This window comes from Labeo rohita, chromosome 7 (genome assembly GCF_022985175.1).
Source record: "Labeo rohita strain BAU-BD-2019 chromosome 7, IGBB_LRoh.1.0, whole genome shotgun sequence".
Classification (NCBI taxonomy): Eukaryota; Metazoa; Chordata; class Actinopteri; order Cypriniformes; family Cyprinidae; genus Labeo; species Labeo rohita.
Genome location: NC_066875.1, coordinates 9,842,351 through 9,868,393, shown reverse-complemented (window position 1 = coordinate 9,868,393; position 26,043 = coordinate 9,842,351). Strand labels below are relative to the sequence as shown.

General features: G+C 37.1%; 1 protein-coding gene across 2 annotated transcripts in view; it reads left to right on the top strand.

Moving 5' to 3' along the window:
* LOC127168172 (A disintegrin and metalloproteinase with thrombospondin motifs 7) overlaps positions 1-26,043 on the top strand; it is a 76,871-nt gene that overhangs the window by 28,750 nt on the left and 22,078 nt on the right. For both annotated transcript variants that reach the window (XM_051114768.1, XM_051114769.1), the window contains exons 11-23: positions 794-886; positions 1,018-1,163; positions 3,733-3,902; positions 4,030-4,163; positions 8,979-9,099; positions 9,206-9,450; positions 11,327-11,474; positions 21,036-21,162; positions 21,292-21,505; positions 22,962-24,605; positions 25,242-25,394; positions 25,493-25,666; positions 25,769-25,915. In XM_051114768.1, the coding sequence (XP_050970725.1) occupies positions 794-886; positions 1,018-1,163; positions 3,733-3,902; positions 4,030-4,163; positions 8,979-9,099; positions 9,206-9,450; positions 11,327-11,474; positions 21,036-21,162; positions 21,292-21,505; positions 22,962-24,605; positions 25,242-25,394; positions 25,493-25,666; positions 25,769-25,915 (3,516 nt within the window). The remainder of the gene's footprint in view (positions 1-793; positions 887-1,017; positions 1,164-3,732; positions 3,903-4,029; positions 4,164-8,978; positions 9,100-9,205; positions 9,451-11,326; positions 11,475-21,035; positions 21,163-21,291; positions 21,506-22,961; positions 24,606-25,241; positions 25,395-25,492; positions 25,667-25,768; positions 25,916-26,043) is intronic.

Below are 26,043 nucleotides of genomic sequence, written 5' to 3'. Positions count from 1 at the left end.
AGCTTTCAGATGATGTATAAAACTCAATTTAAAAAAATTTGACCCTAATGACTGGTTTTGTGGTCCAAGGTCACTTTTATATAGTTTTTTTCCTCAGAATTGCAAAAAAAAAAGTCTGAACTATAAAATAATAATTGTGAAATAAAAAACAAAAAAACATAACAATTATTTTCTTCATTCAGTGGAAAATGGGCTTCCATACAGTATGTAAGGAATAAAGACATTTCTAAAACATTCATGCCAGATTTTGTCATGAGACTCTAGATGGCACAGGCTGATAGGTCGGTACTGCAAACTGATTATATTCACAGCGTTAAATGGTTAGCCACTTGTTACGTGACGCAGCTGATTGGTTCAAGTTGCGTATACAGCCAATAAGCTTGCAGCTTTATTTAAATGGCTGGTTAGCATTCACTAGAGCATTTTGCAGCACGCTTTCAGAGTTACTCAGAAACGCTCCACCTGTATAGATCTGCTACAGGTTATTATATATGCTACTTGTGCAGCAGCAGTATGTCTTAAATACTCACAGCACCGTATCCGTGTATGAATTGGCAGTAGCAATTTATGTACTTGCTTTGCAGCAGCAGCAATAATCTGTAACAACAGAAATAACCAACAGCAGCAGCAATTCAGCAGCGTAGCAGAAATATCCTGCTAAAAACCAAAAACAATAACAGTGTCAAATCCATTACCATGATAAAATCCTCTGAGAGTTGTCATGATAGAACTAAAAATATTTTAAGGAGCTTTAAACTAATCTGAATTATTCTTAAATGATTCTGCCTATCAGAATATCTGCAGCACCCTGTGGTGCACAGTGGGCTTAACCTGCCACTCGAGACTGGATGGAGCTGTGGATGGAACCAAGTGTGGTGAGGGCAAGGCAAGCCAGGCTTTCTGTGGGCTTTTCATTTGTCTGCATGATGTGCATTATGTAGTTCTTCTTTAGAATTCCTTGTACTCTAACTCAAAAGTCTTGATTATGTTTTTTTTTTTTTTTTTTTTGTTGGGCAGTGGTGTTTTGATGGGGAGTGTGTGGAGACGGGCTTCCAGCCTAAAAGCGTGAATGGAGGCTGGGATTCATGGAGCGAGTGGTCCGGGTGCACTAGAACGTGCGGTGTAGGCGTACAGAATGCCCAGAGGGACTGTGTCAACCCTGTGTGAGTTTCCTGGTTTCCTTCATTTCTAGTTTCAGAAAATCACATACACACACACACAATTTGCGCTAACTCCCTTTACTATGATAAACCACAAACCATGAGAATAGCTATTTTTATCATAGATTGTATGGGAAAAGACTAGAATGTTTATGGTTCATAAGGAAATGAACGCATTTATTCCTGCCAGCATGTCAGAATAAAAAATCTTACCCCAAAAAATCTTATTGGGATACCTGTCTGGACACAATCATTAACTTTAAAGGCAATATTCTCAATATTTTGATATTTTTGCACCATCATATTCCAGCTTTTCAAATAATATCTCAGCCAAATGTTGTCTTGTCCTAACAATCCATCAATGGAAACCATACATCAATAGAAAGCCAGTGTATTCAGCTTTCAGATGATGTAAAAAAAAAAAAAAAAAAAAAAATTTCAAAAAATTTGACCCTAAAAAATAAGGTCAACACTTCTCATTTACGTTGAATGGAGTGACATCAAGCATTGCCACACTGAATTATGGGTCCGTTGTGTCGCGTCATTGGCGTTGCTCGTGACAGAAGTTAAAAAAAAAATCAAATTTTCAAGCTCCAACGCAGGCGTCAGCCAATCAGATCGCCTTTTACAAATATACTAGTGCAGATGCTAGCCAATCCCGTTCAGCGCAATCAGCGCAAAGCTTCAGACACGCCCTCCGTGAAGCGTTAATGCTGACGTCCCGTGTGAGTGGGGCATAATGGTGAATGCATGTCAGTGGGCTCTTTTGACTACCAACCATCCAGAAACCTACTGCATAGCAACAGTAACTAAGTAAAAAAAAGTTTGTCAAGACAAACTTTAAGTTGGCTTGAGCAAGCCTGATCAGAAAGTTTAAAAGTTTTTAAAAGTTAGATAGATAGCATGTTTCTAGCCAGATTAGCATGTTGCTAACATTTCTAACATGATTACCAAGTTTCTAGCATGTTGCTTGCATATTTCTAGCATGATGAGCAAGTTACTAGCATGTTGCTAGCATGTTTTTAAGATGATTAGCATGTTGCTAGCGTGTTGTTAACATGTTCTAGCATGATTAGCAAGTTACTAGCATGATTCTAGTTGCTAGCTTGGACGGATAGATAGATAGATAGATTTACATCTGGAAGATGTATTTTTTAGAGTGTTTGCTCATCTGCAATTTGTCTATAGGACATTTCCTATCAGGTGTCAATTAGACGTCTATTAGACGTCTTTAAGATGTTTATGATTTAGAATGGATGTAAAACTGACATCTTACAGATGTCTGTCAGATGTTTGTACACAGCAGATGCTTTCCAGATCAAGTGATCTTTAACAGACATCTTGCAGACGTATGTGTGCTATCTGGAAAGGTATTCTGGGAGTTTTGGCAGTTGGAGTTTGAATAGTCTTGGCTCAATTGAACATTCCATCAATGTTTCTTCTGTGGAAGAGATATTTTGAAGAAAATTTTGTCCATACAATTAAGCCAATGTACAAAAGTCCAAGGTAGTGTGAAAGTAATCCTTACAGCTACAGCAGTTTAATCTGGTTTTCTTTGATAATCCACTATCACAGATTGTATAGGAAAACGCTAGAATTTGATGAGAAAGTAATTGCATTTATTTCTCACTACTGTGTCAACATAATGTGTTTTGTGTTTCATACACGTAATTATCATTTATTTTAAATTTTCAGTCATCTTTAATGACTTTCTAGGATCTCTGTGGTTCCAACAAATTGTTAAATGGTGAGAAATTCAGATCCCATACTGTGTAAGAAAGCCCCACTAGACCAATAAAAAAAGTCACTGTCTTTGGTCCAAATGTTTAGAGTTTATGAAGTATAACCATTTCATTATATTTGGCTTGGACTGCGATTCTATCCTGGCAGATGATTTGCACCCCAAGCAAGTTTTTGGAATGGAAATGGTTATAGAACCAGGTTGTGGCCCACTTGTGAATGCATCTCTAAGATGTTGTAATTGATGAAAAGCATGTGGAACATCTGCATCGTATTTCATAACTTTTTAAGGATGTGGGGAAAAGATCTACTACTATTTGTCACTACTTCCTTTGTGTACTTATTACAGTAAATATCCTTTTTTCTAGTGAAAAAAAAAAAATCTCAGTCCCTTACAATTATTCTTTCTATCTGGGGCCATCTGGTACGTAAAAAAATTTGTGGGAAAAACATTTAGTGTTTAGCTTACCTGTGGAAAAGAAATTCTGAACATTTGATGTCTCAATTGAAACCCAAACATTCTGTCATATTCCTACATCTTGTAAAAACATCACTTGTTTACACTTGTTTTACCCTGTTGCCTGTTTCTGCATATTATGGCAAGTCTCCAAAAGGGCCGAAAAATTCAATCTCATTTTCTCCACCAACTTCAAAATCATCCAACATCATTGTTTTACCTTTTTTTTGCAAAGGGGTTTGACTTTCTTTGCATGTTCGCTTTGTAAACACTGGAGCGGTACTTCCTCCTCCTCCTCCTACGTAATAGTAAATGCATGGAGGTGGGCTCTTTTGCCTGGAAACATGTTAAATGTTTTTTGCATTTGTTTTTCAGACCCAAGTATGGTGGTAAATACTGTCTCGGAGAGCGCCGCAGATATCGAACCTGTAATCATGACCCCTGCCCTGCAGACCGGCTCAGCTTCAGGCACATCCAGTGCAGCCGCTTTAATACAGTCCCTTATAAGGGAAAGTTTTATAAATGGATACATGTGAATAACAGAGGTGCGCATAATGACACACGTGCAGACATGTGCCACTCGAGTAGTGTTCTGGGGCGAGAATGAGAGCTTTCTTGTTCCAGCACTCTTTAAATAGATTTCACAGAAGGGTTATGTTTGTGTCATTTCAGTTAATCCGTGTGAGCTGCACTGTAGACCTGTGAATGAGCACTTTTCTGAAAGGATGCTGGACACTGTCGTAGATGGAACACAGTGCTATGAGGGCAGTCAGAGCCGTGACATTTGCATTAATGGCATTTGTAAGGTTAGTAATGGCTTTCACCTCTTCGCTCCGTTTTAGACAGTCTGTGTAAATTTCTGTTTGTTTTTTTCTTTGTGAACCATTGATGGTCTGTCAGCTTGAGTGTCAGTCTGTTTTGAAATAACACCACAAGAGTCTCATGAAAACAGTGGGGTGTGAAAGCATGAGAATGTGTCAGCAAAAAATCTTCCACTCTTTTCTTCATAGAAACATAATTCAAATAAATATTTGAATGAGTCCTTGTATGGCCCCAGGCTGAAACTCACACACGGTATTGTTACATGCAGAGGAGGAAGCTATTGTTTTTAATGCAGTTTGTTCTTTTATACAATAATGGAGTTAAATATTTAGTGGACTACAAACATTTAGAGTTTCACTGAACCAACCCATAACCCTGTGAAACCGCTGTAGAAAGTTAAACTGTGGAAATTTCTTGAGGAGAGTTGTTACTTTTTTTAAGCACTTAATATTGCTTAAAGGGGAGGTCAAGGGCTATTTTTTAGTGCTGCTGAGTGAAGCGTGTCAGTGAATGAAATGTCACAGTTTTGTGTTTTGCTCTGAAACTGGCAGTGCATATCCTAGTACTATTTCAGTTCAAATGCAAATCTGCAGTATAGCAGTTAGTCAATCTAAAATTGTGGTTGTGCATTAACAGCTGTCCACCATTTGGTATGCAAATGAGTGGTCTGAACTTATTTACCTCGTATACATACCTATATATACCTGTATGCATCCCTATATACAATATAGTGCAAAAGTCTTAGGCCACCATTAGATTAGTTGTTTAACCATATCTAATTATTTCTCATTCTCTTGATTAGATTACAACTTGAAAATAATATTTAATGTCATTGCTAATGCCTGCCTGCTATCCCATGTCAAAAAGGTATTTTACAGCATGTTTGTTCAAGACATGCTTGAGAGTTACACATGTTGTTTGAGTTGGCAGTTTGCTAATGTGAAAAACCAACTTTCAGTGACATCATTCCATTCAAAATACCACAAAAGATCACAGAATTTGACAGACATAAAATTTAAATTTTCCCTCAGCAAGGCCACTCTCAAAGGGAAATCAGTAACAAACTGGATACCCAATATTGTAGTATTCAAGAAATTTGAAGAAACGAGAGCTCAAGGACAGAAAGAGGATTGGAAGACCAAGAGAACTTAAAAAAAAATTTGATGAGAAGTTTCTCACAGTTTCTTCTTTGTTTGAGAGACTGGAAGAAACCCAGCAAGGACCTAGTCTCAGCCTCAGACGTCATTCCTCAGACCGTTGACTGAACGTCTGAAGGATACGGCACACAAAAGTGGAAACACTTTAGGAGTCTCATCTGATAACGAAGATGCCGTGATGCCAAACCCATGGATTTTCAAAAGTATGAGAAATATTTCAAGTTCGCGGCACAAAATCTTTAAAATACGTCCAAGAGTTTTACACAGCAGTCTGTTCTTGTGGGACATTTCCACACCCCTAAACATGACACAGCACAAAACGATACATGATTGGTTGCTTTACCTGTCAGTCATATGGCCTCATGCGGCCATTCAAAGCAACCAAGGTTCCCAGCCTTTCTGCCGTCAGTCTGAAGTTCTGGCTATGCGAGACTAGCAAGGACCTGGCTCAGCATCTGGCAGCTTCATCAGGATGCCAGGTTAACCCTTGTACAGTTTGAAGAAGCTTGATCAGGAATGGTCTTTGTGAAAGGGTAGCAGCCAAAAAGCTTTCAGAAGGGGAAGGGGGCAGGGTGAAAAAGCTAAGATATGCTAAAGCTCACAAAGTTTGGAATGAAGATCAGTAGAAAAAAGTATTATGGAGTGATAAATCCAAGTTTGAAATTTTCAGATCCAATCATTAACAATATGTGAGAAGATGAGTTGGAGAGAAATTAAAGTATGATTACATTCGACTTTCTGTAAAACATAGTGGAGCGTCTGTCATGGTTTGGGGCTGCATTTCTGCCAGTGGTGTTGGTGATATTGTTATCGAGTCAATGGGATAATGAATGCCTAAAATTACAGACAGGTTTTAATTTGTCATGCCATTCCTTCTCAAAAGCAACCCCAGGCACAGTGCTGATGCAGTGAAATCATATTTGGAGAGAAAAACAGCTGATAAAACACTCCTCAAACAGCTGATAAAACATTCACCCCCTCAGGTCTCCACAGAGTCCAGACCTGAATATTATAGAGGCAGTGTGAGATCACCTGGACAGAGGAAAAAACAGCCTAAATGTAAAGAAGAACTCTGGGAAGTGCAGGAAGAAACCTATTATAATATATCAGAAGATTACTCCAGAAAACATCAAGATAGTCTCCCAAAATGAGTTCAGAATGCACTTGATAAGGTGATAAATGATAAGGGATGTCACACTTAATACTGACTTCTGCCTCAAGTTATGTTTGTTATGAAAACTATTTTTAAAATTTTGTGTACATATTTCCTTTATTTTGTGTTTTTATCTTAGTAGAGGCTAAAAAAATAAATTTTTATGTAGTTTTTTAGGGGGTTTTTTTCTGACTGTCTGTTGTCCCTGTCAAATAATGAATTAAAATAAAAAAACAGTACTGGACTGTATGCACAGTATACTGTATATGAAATGAAAATTTTCTTAAAGTATACTCGCCCTCAGGCCATTCTAGAGGTAGATGAGTTTGTTTCTTAATAAGAACTGATTTGGAGAAATTTAACATTGCATCACTTCCTCACCAAAGGATGTTTTGCAGTGAATGGGTGCTGTCAAAATGAGAGTCCATATAGCTGATAAAAACGTCATAATAATCCACAGGACTTTTGTCCGGTTGTGGAGTGGAAAGCTGTGTGGTTGTTATAAACAAGCTGTTTTTAACTTTAAACAGCTGCTTGCACCTAAAATGCGAGTCCTTTATCTAAAATGTTGCTTTCTCCAATGAAAAATACTTTCATCTGAAACTGGGGAGAAAATTGCACAGATTAAGCACCGTTTACAAGTGAAAACAGTCCAAAGCATTTCTAAAACAAACCCATTTACATCTTGAATGCCCTGATGGTGAGTAATGCTTCAGCAAATTTTCGTTTTGGGTGAACTATTCCTTTCTCAACAACATAATTTCTCAGAAATCCTGCTGTAACGAACATGGCTTCTAAGCACTACTGCACTGTTTTTGTTCTTCATAATTTTTTTCTTTTTTTATGTTTGATTGACAGTGTTGGGAAGGTTACTTTGGAAATGTAATAGGTTACAGATTACAAGTTACTCTGTTCAAAATGTAATAAGTAACTTTTCAAATACTTTATAAAAGTAATATAACTTATTACATTTAATTACTTTTTGATTACTTTTCTAAATTTCTAATATTTTCAACTGTTCATCATTTTGAAACATTTGAACCTGGCAGAGTTAACCTTACAGTAGCATTCAACACTGATTACTGTCAGACTGTCAAAATCCTTCATCACTTGAATTAAGATTATAAGTAAGGGATAATATACATCTTTATTTTGCGATAACAACTGGCTGGATGTACATGATCCCACTTATTACACAGCTGCTTGCCACAAAAGTAAATAACTAGACACAAAACACTGGTCTGAGTTGAAATATTTGAACGCAAAGCTTCCATGAAGAAATCAGTTGCCAGCAAGTGGCAAGTTGACAGAATTAAGAAATTGTACACATAATATTGAATTGTTAATACTGAGTTTTAATATTTTATTAGCTAACCAAAAACAAAGCTTCCACCAAGAAAAACTATGATAAATCTGATCAGTCCAGATGAGTTTGAGTTATTAGCTTTTACCAGTTGTTATCGGGGAATAACATACCTTGGAATGTCATGACCGACCAATCAGAATCAAGCATTCCACAGAGCCGTGTAATTATTTAATTTAAAGCACAGCCACAGAAATTCAGACTTATTGTTAAAGTTAGTAAAGTGTTAAAGTTATTATTTACTTTGAGGTCATTCTGAGGTTAAATACAGATTTGAAATCATAACAAGAAATAGTTTAACAGCTATGATACTGGTTTTGAAATCAAATGTTTGCATAAATATGACAGAAAACACTGGAATCAATGCCTTGGAAAATAACAAAAATAACAAAAAAAAAAAAAATTCATCTTAAAAAATATATGCCCAAATAGAAAATAAAATGTCGTCGCCTTAGAAATATAAGGTTCTATCTGCATTCTGAGCACTTTTGATATACTGCGCTTCAAAGTTTTTGCGTTCCATAGACTTCTGTAGATAGAACCATTTTTGTTTTCTAAAAAAAGGCCCAAAATGTACACAGCTTACAAAAGAAACATCACATAATGTAAATAAGTTGTCACCCAAAAAGAAATAATAACTCAATTTTGGAAAAAAAAGGTCAGATAGAACCTTTAAATTCTAAGGTGACGATGTGTCCTATTCTGTGTCCTAAACTCCTGAAACGTTGGTGTGTCATTTTAGAGCAGTCACAATGCTATTTTAGAAAGAAGTCAATTAAATCTGTATGTGGGTGTGTGTATGTGAAAAAAATCAGATGTAACCCCCTTTGTAATCATTAACATTTTCAAAAGTAACTGTAATTTAATTACACATTTTTTCTCAGTAACTGTAACTAATTACAGTTACATTTATTTTGTAATTAAACTACGTAATTCCGTTACATGTAACTAGTTACTCCCCAACACTGTTGATTGATTGTGGATTCCTTCTTATGCTATAATCAGGGGTTCCCTATGCACATGCACAGCACCCTGTGGAATACCAAAATATATAGTTTGAAATGCATATGTATATATAAATGGAATGAAAGTTAAAGAATGTACTACATCTGTCTCTTCATGTCAGTATTTAGGCTGTGATTATGAGATTGACTCAGATGCCGTTGAGGATCAATGTGGAGTGTGCCATGGAAATGGATCTACTTGCGAGACAGTGAGGAAGACCTTTGAGGACAGCGAAGGGCTCGGTTTGTAAAATGAGTTTCAGTTTTCATATTATAAATATAACGTTACGCATTTGTTTTCTTTCTACTTCATTTGTTTAAATAAGCTGAGGTATTATTTCTCTCCCAGGCTATGTAGACATAGGTTTAATTCCGGAAGGAGCACGGGACATCCGTATTGAGGAAGTCGCAGAGGCTGGGAACTACTTGGCATTACGCAGTAATGACCCTGAAAAATATTTCCTGAACGGTGGCTGGACGATCCAGTGGAATGGCGAGTATAAAGCAGCAGGAACAGTATTTACTTACGAAAGGACCGGGCAGCTGGAAAACCTATCTTCCCCCGGACCGACCATGGAGCCAGTGTGGATTCAGGTACTCAGTCCCATGCTGAAGTCCCACATACTGCATATGAGCAGAATCTAGCATGTGGTGTTTGTGGCCTGTCTCTTTTCAGAGGCACCTGCTAAAGTGCTCTGCTAAACTAGGTCACAGTTTAGTGAATCTATGCCTGAAATGTGGTTTAGAGTTTAAATAGAGAGCTAAAATGGTAAACATTATAATTTAAAGTCTCACATTTGTTGCAGGGAATATTATACAAACAGCTTTTATGAAAAAAAGAGAACGGGTTGTATTATCCGGGGAAAAATTTACAGCTTCAGACACTATAATGGATGGCAGGCCTATTCTTTATGAATAATTCAATCTGCAAATTTTTTTTCTGAACACAGAGCCTTAACTGCTTTTGTCAAGACTTCTAAAAAGAAATGTAGTCATGTATGTAGTTCTGCTTTTGTAAATATTTGAACTGAGAAAACAACGGCTTTATCTGACAAGGAAAGTGAAATCAAAAGCTTAACCCAATGGATTTGCATAAAATTCTACTCGGCTGAAAATAGCTTTGTGATCTTTTTTCAGTTGCAAAAGATTAATGTATGATTTTATTCCATTTCTTGTTTAAAAAGCAAAATATGTTTGAAGGATTTAGAGGATTTAATGGTTCAATTTATTGTATAAAAGGCTTATTCCCAAATGTAATCATTAGTGGACTGCGTTTTATTAACACAGTAGCCATGGTTTTTCATGTTTTAGCATCATTAAAGTGAAGATACTGTTTATTAGGGATTTAGGCTAGTGTGTGTAGCAGAGGGGCCTTCTAGATAGAGGGCCTCCTTCCACAGAGCGATTCGAGGCCTTTGGCTCGCAGCCATTGCGCGGGTGGAGAGAGAAGGATGTCTGCAGACAAATGAAATATTCTCTTATCACTCTCCATATTCTTAAATCCCATGTGGAAGAGAGCAGCTTACAACCTCACATTTGTTGTTTTACTGTCCTGCTGTGCAAAGACAAATAAAATTCTGTTTAAAAAATGTGTCAGAGAAGAATCTTGTACTACTTTTTTCACATTTTCAATTCTTTTACAATAGTTGCTGGTCTCAGCACCAAAATATGTACCGCTTTACATTATGTGCTTAAAAGAATGATGCTATATCCGATATTGCATTCTTTATACTATATTCATTGAAGAACGTCTTGATCATTGATAATATGTGACCCTGGACCACAATACTGGTCATAAATGTAATTTTTTTTTTAAATTTAGATTTATACATCATGAATAAATAAGCTTTCCATTGATGTATGGTTTGTTAGGATAGGACAATATTTGACCGAGATGGAATCTCGATCTGGAATCTGAAGATGCAAAAAAAAATCTAAAGTTGTCCAAATGAAGTTCTTAGCAATGCATATTACTAATCAAAAATTACATTTTTGATATATTTTCAGTAGGAAATTCTTCATGGAACATGATCTTTACTTAATATACTAACAAAAATCGATCATTTTGACCCATACAGTGTATTTCTGGCTATTGCTACAAAAATATACCCGTGCTACTTAAGGTTTTGTGTTCCAGGGTCACATATTATGAAATATTATCATTGTCTTTCGACAGTGAATATAATATACATGGTTGAAATTAAATGAGAAAATTAACCATGGACTTTCCTGGTACTTACTGTATTGCACTTGACTTACAGTTTTTGAATCTGATTGCTTATTTGTAGAAACTGCTTCTTTATTTATTAGACCTTTTTTATTAAAAGATCCTGTACCAGTACAATGATAAAATCCTGATATAATGATCTCTGATTGTTTGGGCTTTGCCCTATATTCTAGGTCTGAGATTTGTGGGTTTGTATGTTGTTTGCTTGTTCTTGTGTCAAGATTTCTCTTTAATGTTCTCCAGCTGCTTTTTCAAGAGACGAATCCAGGGGTGAGGTATGAGTACACCATAAGCAGAGACACTCTTGTCGACTCCAACAATGGCACTGCTGTCTCTTATTTCCAGTGGATTTATGGGTCTTGGACTGAATGCAGCGCCACATGTGGAACTGGTAAGGAGTCGTCTTATTGCACACTTCTCCTTTCAACCTTTCAACCCTGCGCAAGTTGAGCCAATCATGACTGATTTGCCTATTTACTTTAGGTAACTGCTTTGTTATAGTTTCATATTATAGTAGAAATGGTGAAAAGTGCAGGAAATAGCTGAGTTGATCTGTTTGTTCAGTCTAGCTCTATAGCTAGTTTGAACAAACAGACTATAAATTAGCTCTTTGGCAGACATTGCTTTCACATAAAAATGCAGGCAGATAGGGAACTTTCCCAAATTAAACAAGACATGAACTTTATAGGAAACAGACTTTGGACCAGTAGATGCTACATGAACTTAAATTTCATGCGATTGGAAGCAAGACATTAATAATACTTGAATATTTCACTGGACAGTCTAATGAAATATTAAAGTACAGGCACATTTTCTGTTGCTCTTTGAAATTTTGCGTGTGAAATCCAGTCATTTCAATAGGAATCTGCATGTACTGTAAGGGAGTTTCATGTGAGGGCAAAAAAGTTTACTCGTTTTCAAGTTATGTAAATTCCCGGGGTTTGAAAGTGGCTTCTGTGTAAGTGGTGCTTCGTGCACAATTAACAATAGACAATAGACCTTTTTTTGCCAGCAAAATTGCCATAATTTTGCTAATGTGACCACACCTTTAGACTGTGGGCAGATCTGGTGCGCAACTATTTGGTGCTAAATGCCTACTGTTTCATGAATACTGTGTATGTAGCCAATCTTAAAGGCCCTGATACTGGTGTGACATCATTTTGAACGAAAACAGGCTAAAATTAACTTTGTTTGGTGCTCAGGCCTTGATATACTTCAAACGAAATTAAAAAGTGAAGTGCATTTTACGAATGCATCTTAATTCTCTCTATCAAATGGAGTATACTTTGAAAGGCTACGAAATATACTTTGAGCTTGAGTCATGTAATTGCAACTTGGCTCAAAATGCTTTTATGACACAAGATTAATGTAAACACAGCCCCCTGTGAACACCCTTTTAATTTGCTTCATAATTTTCGAAATTGGAAGCAAGCAGAGTACAGCTGTTTCTAAAGCATGCAGTGCCATCTGCTGTTAAATACGAAGCTAAGAATCAGTTGCTCTTAATTTACTTACCCTCAGGCTGATAGGAAACTTTTTTCTGTTTAAGCTGAAACCATGGTCCTTGGTGATACATATTATGCAAGTCAGCGGCTGCATGTTTTTAAGCATTAAAGGGGTCATCGGATGCCTATTTTCCACAAGTTGAAATGATTCTTTAGGGTCTTAATGAAAAGTCTATAATATACTTTGGTTAAAAATTCTCAGTGGTAGTGTAAAACAACACCCGTTTTACCTTGCCAAAATCAACTCTGCAAAAATCATCCCATTCTGGTCGAGGCTGTTTTAAATGCAAATTTTAAATGCTCTGTGGAGTGACGAGCCTGTTTACTTTTTAGCTGCATTTAGTCACGTTTAGCTGCGTTTAGCCACTAAACTTGCTAACTAGCACGCTATTAGGAAAGGTGATCGCAAAGATTCATAAAAAAAACCCTTATACTCACTACTTCTGTAAGTGAAGCTTGATCACGAATGATTCATGCAAACATAGACGGATATATGTAGATCGGAAGGCGCATTCCCTTCACAAACAAACGTAATCTGCTGCATCTTCAGCGGCTCAGATGTCTGGAGTAAATGACGACCACTATGTTCATTATTACATCCAGAAACACAACACCTCAATTGCTCAATTCTTGGAGGTTGGACTGTTACAACTGATCTGAGGTAAGATATGTCAGTCATGTCAATCAACAGTCATGGGAGCAGTCTCTGTCAGTGTGACACCACAATGACAGGCATCTGAGAATGGCTCAATTTGAAAAAGGGGATACTGTTTTTACAGGTTAATTAAAAACCACTGCATGGATTTTTATCATTATAAGGTAGATTTGTACATACACTGCCAACACACATTAATGTTCAAACAACATGTAAAAGTGAACTTAGCATCCAATGACCCCTTTAAAAAACAGTATATAATGGAAAACAAAATTATTACCTGTGCCTCCTGATGATATATTAAGTTCTTACGAAGCAAAAAAGTTGGGCTGTGCAAAAAACTGAATAATATTTACAACATTATTATGTGTAATCGATAGCCTTAGGCAAACAGTCTGGAGTGATGTCTGGTTCACAAAACGAATTATTCTTTTGAACCGGTTATTTTTGGTGAACTAGTTTGCAGCTCGAGCAGCACAGGTAATGTACTCAATCAAAACCCCCTTTCGGATCTGCCTGACGGTCACTCTAATCTGAAATGAGACAAAATACCTGGTTTCGCTCTTTCAGTGCTCCTGTTCCTGAAACAGTTTAACTCGGACCAAAGACCAATGAGATGGTAATATGTGTGTGTGTGAACCGAGCACTTGAAGGTGGTAAAATGAAAGTTGTTATGTTTTACGTAAAAAAAGAGCTTTATTTGCTTTAGACATGTAAGACATCCATTTTGAATGCTTTAATAATATAATGTGTGTATGTTACATCATTGCATGATCGTGTAAACGAGCAAGTGAATTGAACCAGTTCATTGAAGTCCTGAAATTTTACTTCCCTGTTGCCTGAGGTTGTGGATTACAAATAATAATGTTGAAAGTAATATTTAGTATCTTCCACAGACCAATAGTTTCGCTTCATAAGACCTTAATATATCATCAGAAACCACATGAATTAATTTTGTGTTCCTTGATATGCTCTTAATCTCAAAAATTTGCACTTGATTTTGATTTTGGGTGAACTATCCCTTAAAACAGGCCTTGAGGCTAAATTATTAAAAACTGTAATGCTGATAAACTCAAATGTTATCAGTTTTGCTTTCCATACTTGTCAAATTAAGAAAATACCCTTACTATTTATTATTGTTATATAAACATTGTCACATTGGGTTTTGTCTCTTGTTTAGGTTTTTTATGTCTTTTATTTTGTATTTTCTTGTCTTTTTCTTGCCTACACTGTTATGTTATCCTGCCATGTGGTCCTTAATTCTGGTGTCCTAAGGTACATTAACGCCATAACGTAATGTAAAACTTGTAAAAAGCATTCAAGTCCTCATAGAACTCGTAATCACAACATGTGAACTGTGAATTTTCTGAGAGCTACAACTTGCGCAACCTGACCACCTCAGATTCATTTAGGCACTATACAGTATTTAGGGATTGATAGTGTGATAGTTCTAGGTCCAAGGGTGAGAATAGCTCTAAATAGAACGTTGTGTTGTCATCTCAAAATTATAGTAACTACAACATGGTGAGAATGCAGCATTGTTCTAATTGATTCCTTTATTGTATGTGTCAGATTTTCTTTTGTTGGTTTATGTGATGTGACCCCTATTGTTTGATATATATTTAGCCCTCATGTTCCTGTTGTCTCTTGTTTAGCTTTGTTAATTGTACAGCTGTTGGTTAGTGTTTCAAGGTTTAGTCTATTTCAAGTTATGTCAAGTTTGGTTGTTTGTTTTATTTGCGTTTCTTTAAATAAACTGCACATGGGTTTAATTCAACTTGCCCTCAGTGGACTTGGTTACAGTTATCTTGCTAATTATATCTCCAACCATTCCTCAATGTGAAAGTGACATCACTCTGTGTTTCATTCTGAAAAACTGTTTTGTGTAGATGCCATATAAGAGGATTGTTTGTCTTTCTGCTTAGGCAGTTTAAGGCAGTGGTTTGATTTTCTGTCGTGATAGGGGAAAAAAATGTAATACGTTTTTTCAACTTTTCTAAGTGAAGCAGGTTGAGGATAGCAAATCTATTAATAATGTCACTGATTTAACCCACTGCCTATCAATAAAATAATCACATTGCTGGGTGTTTTTTAATGTTTTAAGTTTTGTTTGGTTTAATAATGATTAGCATTACCTTTGCCAGTATTGAGTTTGCTGGCTTGTGAATTAGCAGCACTTGCATGGAGCAACTACATAACTGTCTACAAGCTTCTAGGGGTTTGATTGTGGTTGTTGTGTGTTAAAATAATTATAGATATGTATTGGTGTCTGTCAGCTGAATGTGACCCGCAATATCTGATTCTCTTCCATGGGCATGGAAAAGTGAGTATTTACGATGACAACAAACATCTCGGTTACAACTATAACCCTCGTTCCCTGAAGGAGGGAACGGAGACCGTACATCATAACTGACGTATTTGGGGTCCTACTTGGGAGCCCAAATACGTCAGTTATGACGTAACATCGTAGAGTACGACTGAAGGGGAACGTCTCGGTTACAACTGTAACCCTCATTCCCTGAAGGAGGGAACGGAGATGCTACGTTATAACTGACGTATTTGGGCTCCCAAGTAGGACCCCAAATACGTCAGTTATGATGTAACGTTGTGGAGTACGACTGAAGGGGAACTTTAATTACGTTTACATTTACACTTCAGTTACATTTAAATGTTTCCAACAAAGAAATGGATCACCTTCTTTTAGCTTATTGAACACACTTTTATTTGGACATTTCCAACGTGTGATGGCAGATGTTGTGAACAGAATTCTGCAAAACTACAGCAGAAACATCAAATTATCATGCATTGCAATAAACTAGCTTCTGTTCCCTGTAAATGATAGCATGAATAATGTAAATATTTAATTTCAAGGCCAAAACAAAACAAGAGGTAAGCAGGGATCACAACAGCCATTGCTAGCAGGAAGAAAACTGGTGATCAGAACCTCCAGTGTGTTTGATAATAAAAAAAAAATATTAAAGTGCATTAACCCATGAAGAAGTATGCATCTTTCTGGCTGCAGCCTGCAGAATGAGGTGGGGCTGCACTTGTCATTCCGCCCCATACCTACTCTGATTGGCTCAATTGTCTTTTATAAGCATACATGATAGAAAATGTATTTGTAGTCGGTGTAGGATGGAATATGTTGTTAAAATCTATATGAAATTGTCATATCAATGATTTACCAGATTCAAGGACCACAAAGGAAAATTTTTGCAACTTTGTGTTATCCTTGACAAAGAAGGTGCAACGCAGTTAATTGCTACTTTCTATGTAAAATAAACTCAAATTTAAACTCAAATAGAAAAGCTGTGCAGTTTCACAAAACCTTCAATAAAATGCACAGAAGAAAAAAAAAACATTAGCCTGTATCTCGAAATGTCCCTGAAATGATTGGGCTTCAGGCTAAACCACGAACAACCCCACAACGTTTAAACAAAAATGTATTAGTTGATTGTCTGCAGCAGGAGGGTCAGGTCTTTAGATAGAGGAGTGAATTATGAATTAAATGATTCATGAAATGGCATTACTTCATATCACCATAGTATGAGAAAGGAAATGAAAAAGATGTATCAGTGTCGTTTTTCATTTAAATAACATAGCAAGACATTCTTATAGTTACAGAAGATGTTATTGGTTTTTATAAGCCATGCAGGGTGCAGTTATATAAATGACAATGGAGTAGACTAATGTGTCTTGCATATAATTTAGTTTTTATGAAACCTTCTTCTTCACTACATTGCATTAGACTATTAGACTTTTTCCTCCGCTTCATTTCAGGAAAAAATGATGTTCCTTGTTCATTTATATTTAAGAAATCAAGATCTTCTTCAAGGCCCAATAGTATGTGCATTTTTGTAAGGGAATCTTTTGAATTGTTTCTTTTCGAGCAACTAGTTCACAAAAAAAATGGATGGTTCATTTGTGAATTCGATGTAGGCTAATGTAGTATTGTCTGTGCATTATAGTGAAGACAACTCTGAACACATATTCTATTATGTGTGCCAGTGAAAGACGTCCCATTCTGTATGTGGCATAATAACAATCAAAGTATGACCGGCTTGGCGAGAATTTACTTAAGCACAGAAACAGTAGGAAGAAACTGGCTAACGCAAGTCTGTGTAGTGCATCCGTGCATTAATTCTTAAAGGGGTCCTATTATGCTCTTTTACAATCTCTTGATTTTGTTTTGGGGGTGTGCTAGAACATGCTCTCATGCTCTGTGGTTCGAAAAACACATTATTTTTCACATAATTTACATTATTACAATACCTTTCTGCCCAGCCAGTTTATGCATTAAAATAAAAACACTCGCGTTATAAGCGAAGCTATCTACACTGTATGATGAATAAATCTCTTACCACACACCGCACACGTCTACGACCCAGCTCTGACACGGCCACTGAAGATGAACGTGCTTACATTACTCCACTCTGAAATACTTGGTTACTCCAGCATGGCGTAAAAGGCACACAGTATTGATACAAATACTTTAGCTAAAATAATGTTTTTAGCAAAGTTTGTCTCAAGATATATTCAAGAATTTTAGCGATTCTCGTTTGCTGCTTAAATCTACCAGATTTTTAAAACATCAAATATTAGATAAAGTAAGCACAGAATCGACTTTGCACCGCTACCTACGCTCGCGTCAAGGATCAGCCAAAATTGATGTTTTGGAAAGTGCTACACCATGTTTTTCTGCCATGGTGGTTTAGAGGAAAAGAATATCAAAGGAGCCTTTTAGGCACCTTTAGCCCCGTTGTACCCTATCACTTTGTTTTTGGTATTAAAACCAAATGCAAAGTGACTTTTTCAAGAAAAAAAAAATAATGACAGCCTTTTTTCGGTGTTTTTCTTTCATAAAATTCACAGGGAAAAGTCCCCATATGTAAAGAACAAATTATGGCCTTTTAGCATTTTCAGCAACAAATGGTGTCTTTAGTCTTCTTGTTCTCTAATCAAGAATTCAGAAAGTATTTAATGGTTTTTAAAGTGTGTCTAATGTGATCCAAGGATCACAGGTGGGTGCAATTTCTTTGGTCAGTGGGTGGGTTAATCCGCTAATCATTTCCAAGTAGTGATGCTGAAAGCCATTTGAATCCAGTACTGCTGTTACAAATGTAATTAGGAGCTATGCAGGAAAAACACTGTCTTCAATGTTTACTAAATGTACTGCACTTCTGATTTTTTAACACTGTCCATCACACTCTGTAAAACTTTGCTGTTAAAAGTGTAATTACTGAATACAAGTTGTTTCATTATATAATCTTAAATTTTTGCCTCATATATGACCCTCATCTGCTTATGAAAGGACAGCTCTAATATTGCAGCATATTTTGTTCCTTGTATCTCAGCACTTACCAGCATTTTATCTAAGAAAATTGAACATTTTTATACGACAGTGTAGCTGAAATCAGAGGCTTAAGGATTTGCATGCAATTTCACTCTGCAGGAAGCAGCCCTATGATCTTTTTCTGGTAATAAAAAAGGGAGATGTCTCGTTTAAATCCATGTTTCATGTGTTCATAAGAATGGGCTTTCCTAGAAGAGGCTGAAATTGCATGTACATTCCTTTTGGCTGTGTGATAATGATAGAGTGGGTAGAAATTATTTGAAAAAACTGTAGTTATTTAGCTAAACCAATTGCATATTTGTTAGTCATTTCATTAATTTTTGCTAATAGAAAAGGGTGTTTATAATGAGGTGGTCTGGTGAAACCAAATAGACCCAAAAGACACAATAGTTTGGATTAATAGACATCACATTCGTTGTATGCTTTTTTGCAATGCTTCTGTAAATTTTAAATGTTTACAAGTGACTATTGAAAATATATTATTAGCTGAAGTGTGTTCATTACTTTCACTAATGATTACATTACATGCATTTCTGCTTTTGGTCATCAACAGCTCTGTTAAGGATTATTGCATGGCACAAATGTTTTATTTAAAAAAAAAATACATAAGAATACGATGAGACTGTGTCCATACTACAAGTGCACCGGTCTCAATAGTGCTGAAGAGTTTCAATAAGATTATTTTTAGATACAATTACCCGCTGCTCATCTTTAATTTGACTGAAGTGCTCAAACAAATGACATCATTTAATTGGTCTGGCACAGCAGGTAAATCAATTATTCTATATCATTACAGCAGAATTAAAGCTTTGTCTGCCTAAATTCAAATGAAGGGCTCCACTGTATACAATAATGTTTGTTTGTTTGTTTGTTTTTTAAATAAGCTATGTATTTATGTTCAAATAATAAAAAAAAATCATTACAGAAAGCATAGTTTTAATTTGGAACACTGATAACAATAGTTAAACATTTATCTGCAAATTAAAAAAACACACATTTGACAGTGTTCTGCAGATTTTAGCTGTGGGACCATGCAGGCACCTAATGTCCATGTACATCTTTCACACCAATCAGTGCAGACTGACACCTGGGCCCCAAGGCCCTTCGTCCCATCTGTTTGAGGGTTTATCTGATAACATTCTTCAAACACCTGTGAAGTCTGTGAAGTCTTTGGACTGTGGGTCCCTTCATCTCTCTGTTGGAGACTCTGGTTCTCAAAGCTGTCAAATAAAGGTCGAAATCAGCCTGAGGACGTGACTCTAGCAGAGGAGAGTGCACAAGAAGGGCTATCCCTCCTCTTTCTGGAGTCAATGCAAATCTTAACGGAGCATAGCAATTAAGGTGGAATTGCTGCTATCTGTGTTTAAGAACTAGAGGGACTGCTGAGATTTTTTTTTTTATTATAGTTGTCTCCTCGCATTCATTTCTCCTGAGTTTATTAAATAAAACAATCTAAAAAATTTTAATCAAACCACAAAAAGATCATTGGCTGGTACTCGTGTTCATAAGGAAAACTGCATTATTAGCTACACGGCCAGACACTTTCTAAATGCCAGGCCAAATTAAAATGTGAAGATTTGATTACATATCATGAAGGAAAGTTTTCTAGAGTTTAATGTTAGTGGCATTTTAATCTATTTTTCACACAAAGATGTGTGGACGAGAGAGTGAAATGCCACTAACACTAAACTGGCAATAGCCAAAAATACATTGTATGGCTTAAAATTATCGTTTTCTTTATGCCAAAAATCATTGGGATATTAAGTAAAGACCATGTTCCATGAAGATATTTTGTAAATTTCCTACTGTAAATATATCAAAACGTAATTTTTGATTAGAAAATTGTTGTTAAGAAATTTGTTTGGACAACTTTAAAAGTGATTTTCTCAATATTTAGGTTTTTTTGCACCCTCAGATTCCAGGTTTTCAAATAGTTGCCAAATATTGTCATATCCTAACACATCAGTGGAAATCTTATTTATCCAGCTTTCAGATGATATAAGTCAATTTCAAAATGACCCTTGTGACTGGTTTTGTGGTCCAGGGTCACATTTTAGTTATGTATTTTTATATTTCAAAGTGATGTTTCTTCCTCCAGTTTGATAATATTATGATTAGAATATGTTTACCCTTATTGGATTAATTTATTGCAAAAAACAGAATGAATGTAAAAACGTTTAACTAAATTGTATGACAATTTAACTACAGTTTATTAATTTGGCATTTATTCATTTGGCATTTATATAGTATTGCATAAGATACATATTTTTTATTTTTTTGAAGATTTTATCTTGTTCCTATGAAGAAGGGCAGGCTGTGGTACAGTTGTTGCTGTCTCTCTCTTTAAATGCCTAAAAAAATCTGTAATTGATTGCTTGTATGCACTGGCAAAAGTGTCACTTTTGTAACAGCTGCACTGCACTTTGTCTTTTTTTTCAGGTGTGCAGAGGCAAGTTGTGCACTGTGTGGAGAGAACATCTGGAATTGTTGAGGAGCATTACTGTGATCCATCTACTAGGCCGGATGACAAGCAAAGTAAATGCAATAAGGGGGCATGTCCAGCCATGTGAGTTTTACTACTGAACAGTCCTGTATTTTCCACACCCATCAGCAGCAGCTCACTAGATGGCTTTTAAAGGCAATCATCAGTGCAGCAAGAGTGCAGTAAATTCCTGTCATGTTTTTGTGTCGTCAGATGGTGGGTTGGAGAGTGGCAAAAGTGCTCATCTAGCTGTGGGGACATTGGGCTTAGTAAGAGAACAGTGCTGTGTATTCGGAGCCTAGGGCTGGATGAGCAACGAGCGCTTCAGCCGACTGAATGTCAACACTTGCCTAAGCCTGAGTCAATTGTCCCTTGCAACACACATGTGTCCTGTCCTGCTGACTGGACCACTGGAAGCTGGTCGGAGGTGAGCTTATATCAGCCACAAGGAACATCTCTTGCAGTCAGTGACTAGGCTATAAATGATTATGATACACAAAGTTCATAAAGCATAAAGAATGATCTGTGAAGAAAGGTTTTACGCAGACTGTCTGCGCAGCCGTGGCATTTTTAGCAACACTATCAGAACATACTATAGTATTATCATAGTTTTCATATACCATCGATGGAACCAAAGGATTACATTTATATACATGTTATATATCCTTTGTACCAAAGTATCACCTGCCACTGTACCCTGAAAAAAGTGAAACGACCATTTAATTTATTTAAAGAAGACATATCATGAAAATCTGACTTTTTCCGTGTTTAAGTGATATAACCGGGTCCCCGGTGTATCTACCAACCCAGAAAATGTGAAAAAGGACAACCCAGTAACTTTGTTTTGGTAAGCCTTTCTCTGCAAGCATGTGAAAAAACGAGCCGCTCAGATTTCGCTCCCCCCAGAAAGGGGAGCTTTTTATAATATTACCGTCCCTTACCGCCCGACAACGGTGTACAAGTTCTAACACTATGACAAAAGTTCGAGCAAAGCATGCTAACTCTTCTGTCGTTGGCTGCACAGACGAGCACAGAACACTATTTACAGTCCCAGCCTCAGAGGAGACAAGACTAACAAAAACGTTTTCTTTCTCAGATGTTTACCTTCACAGACATAACCGACTGTTTTTGTAACTCATTTGTGTTTTTAACATAAACTTGTGTGTATTTGACAGTTTAAGCACAATAAGACATGAAAGAACTTAGTACTCACATCATGTGACAGCCGCTTTCTGTGCATGTGCTTCGGATGTGTACGCTCAGAAAACCCTATATCAGATGTTTTAAAAACTAATATGGCTTTAAAACATGATTTCAGTGCGATAGACGTGATAATCAAAAGCAAACAGATGTTTTTTATTAGAGTATCTGAGGTATGAGCTGTAAAGGCGGGGAGCAGCAGCTAATTTGCATTTAAAGAAACATGCACAAAAACAGCGTTATGCTGCTTCCATTCAAAACTGGCATTTCAAAATGATATGATAAATGATCTGTGGGGCATTTTAAGCTGAAACTTCACAGACACATTCTAGGGATACTTTAGACCTATATTACATATTGTAAAAAGGCATACAAACAGGTCTCTTTTAAAATGCATTTTTATATTGTTCTAATCAAAAAAGCAGGTTTCTAATTAAAACCTGCACTGATAGTCTGAAAGTAAATAGCACATTAATGCTGTCAGTGCTTCAAATACTATATAATTATGCTTTATGATTATTCCTTGCTTCCTCATAAAACAAACTTCAGATTTTCCTTTATGGGCGAAAAATGCATAAAAGTTTTGACAACTCATTGTTACACAAACGGTCTCATTTTCTTTTTAAATCATCGTGAGACAATTTTCTGACTTTGACAGCTCTTACTGACTGCTTCTTCCACAGTGTTCAGTGAGCTGTGAAGCTGGTTTCCAGATACGTGACGTGACCTGCAGTTGGAATACTGGTGTGGACTGTGATCCGAAAGCCAAGCCTAATTCAACTATGCCATGCTATCTTCAGGACTGCCCCATAAACTCAGACACCCTTGGCAATGACTGGTCAGGAAGTGGAGCGTCCAGCAAAGAAGTTTTCAATGAGATAAAAGTTGTACCCAACTTTAGTGCTACTAGAAATCAGCCCAGGGACAATGCTGACCTCAATGACATTATAGAAGACGATTTCTCACATTATAGTCAAGTTGATAAGCCCTCTGTCAATTCTATTGTGAAAAATCTTCAAGTTGATGATTTTTATTACGACTATAACTTTATAAGATTCCATGAGGATCTGTCGTATGACCTTGGTAAAGATGAAAATGATATGTTTGATAACTCAGGAATTAAACATGGAGACATTTCTCCGACAGGGACACATGTCCCTTTAACTACCTCATCACCATCCACCACTATGCGATCTGACACCATTACAAACAAAGGTACAGAAGGTCATGAACCTCAAAAGAAAGACATACTAGATGAAAATAATGATGAGCTATTTGCTGAGGACTATTTCCTGCCTGTCGTAACAACAACTGAACCGTCCTCTGCAGTTACCAGGTTATTTAACAAATGGAAGGACATTGATATTGTCTTAAGTCAGGACATTAGTACTACAAGGAAACCTCCATTAACTGCAGATTTGTCCACTCCAGACATGCACACATCATATGAAACTGTGCCACGCATTTTTTTTACTCTTAAACCACATGTAAATTTGAACAGAAATTCAGTTAACCATGACAATTACAAAGTAACTGAAGATGAGAATGAAGAAGAGTTTGGTGAAGATGTCCCTGGAGGTGAAAGTGAACCACACCATGGCACTCAAAATTATGAACCTCCTTCAGATTATGTGTTTCAGTTTGAAACTTATGAGAACAGACATGTTCATAATCCCACTACTCCATTACAACGGAGTGCAGCCTCACCGACAATCTCCCAACCATTGGAGCTTCTCAGCAGTGCTTCCAGTGATGACTTTGCAAAATACAAAGTTCTGACGGAACCAACTATTAACACTAAGGAGAGTGAACTCACTGTAAGAGAGTTCACTACGACCTCAGATACCCTTTCTCAAGAGTATGTTCCTTCTCCAACTTCCTCTCTCCCAGCCAAACATTACAGTAGCATGACCTCAGCAGCTGGAACAACAGCTCTACCTCCTGCAAAAATGGAAAGTGATTTTGAGCCCCCGCTGTTCACTACAAGTGAGATTCCATACACTACAATTACAACAGAGACTCAAAGTTGGTATTCCAGAGCCATTGCATCAACCAAGACTAATGGGCCTAGAATAGAGCCTTGGGGAACTCCGGTCCCCTTACCTCACTGGACAGAGATTGATAACAATGAGATTATTATTGCCCGAACGCTGAGACCTGCTGGGCTGAATCCCACTCTCTCTATTCCTACTGAGCAGTCATCTCAGGGCCCTAGCAGTGAGCATTCAGTGCATTCTTCTAGCTCTTTGATGCCCACTGGGCTGGTCATGCCTTCCCTTTCCCCATCGGCCTCCCCTGCACACTGGAAAAAAGGCAACTGGAGTGCTGTAAGTAGTTAATTATGCATTCCTCACATTCTCTAGATATGAAACCAGCATCACTGACAAACAGCAGTTGGCCACAATGATAAACGTCCTTGAATTATGCTGACACCACAGCATTAGATTTCAACACAAGCATAACTTTATTTTTCAGGTAATGAAATTTGTTTGTTATTCTAGCAACAAAAATGCATATAAGGGATCACATGGCACCACTGTCCATCCTTAAATCTAACTGTGTTTGACGAGGTTTCATAACCTGAAGATAGAAAATGGAAAATTTTAAGTTTATAAGAATGTTGTTGAAGCCCGTAACCTTTAACTTTGAACCTAACTCTAAATTTTGAATAGTTAAGGAATGTTTATCCAGGAACATGTCCTACTTAGATATATCACTTTAAGCAGGGTTTGCATGCACTTTTCAATGTCAAAAGTACTTTAAGGTCCTTGCACACCAAGTCTGAAATTCAAAATTTTCACACGCTAAAAAATAAGTACGACCTCATGTTGTGTCAATCACGTTTACACACTGCATCCGAAACTTTTGTCCGTCATAAAAAAAATCTTTCCCGCATACGAAAATGCATACAAACATTTTGGGTATGCAAGGACCTTTATACTACAAATGATTTTGTATTACAGTGCTCAACAAGTTGTGGGCTTGGTGCCATCTGGAGGTCAGTGTCCTGCAGCACTGGTGATGATTCAGACTGTGACATAGCTACTAGGCCAGTGCCAGCACGCCGCTGCTACCTTCGACCCTGCTCTGCATGGAAAATTGGAGAGTGGACTAAAGTAAGTCCGCATGGATGCAGCCAAACATTATGCATTCAGTGAATTTTCAATTTATGAAAAACAGTGGAAGTTGCCACTCCTGGTATCTCTTTTGGCAGTGCTCAAAGAATTGTGGTGTAGGAGTGAAGGTCAGAGAGATTCAGTGTTACGACACAAGAGATCAGAGGTTGCTGCGGCCGTTTCATTGCCAGGCCACCTCCCCCAGACCTCCTGTCCGAATTCCTTGCAACATCCACAACTGTTTAGAGTGGTACACATCCTCTTGGGGGCAGGTAAAGAGATTTAGCATTCAGCTTCATTCTTTTTTTCTCAACTCTTTCACGCTACTGTCTTCAGCTGTGTTAGTCTGATTCTAACATGATCTATGTCCACAGTGTTCAGAGCTGTGTGGAGGTGGGGAGCAGCAGAGGCTGGTCACCTGCCCTGAAACTGAGAAATGTGATGATGACCTACAGCCCAGCAACATCCAAACTTGCAATGTCCATCCATGCCACCAGTGGATTACTGGATCCTGGGGTCAGGTAAGTGACATAAATCTTGAGGAAATCATTTGGTTTAAAGTATTTTAAGTCAGCTAGCCTAACAGAAGCCGGGTTTCCATTACAGATTTGTGCAAAACTTTTGTGATGTTGATAAAAGACCTATTGCA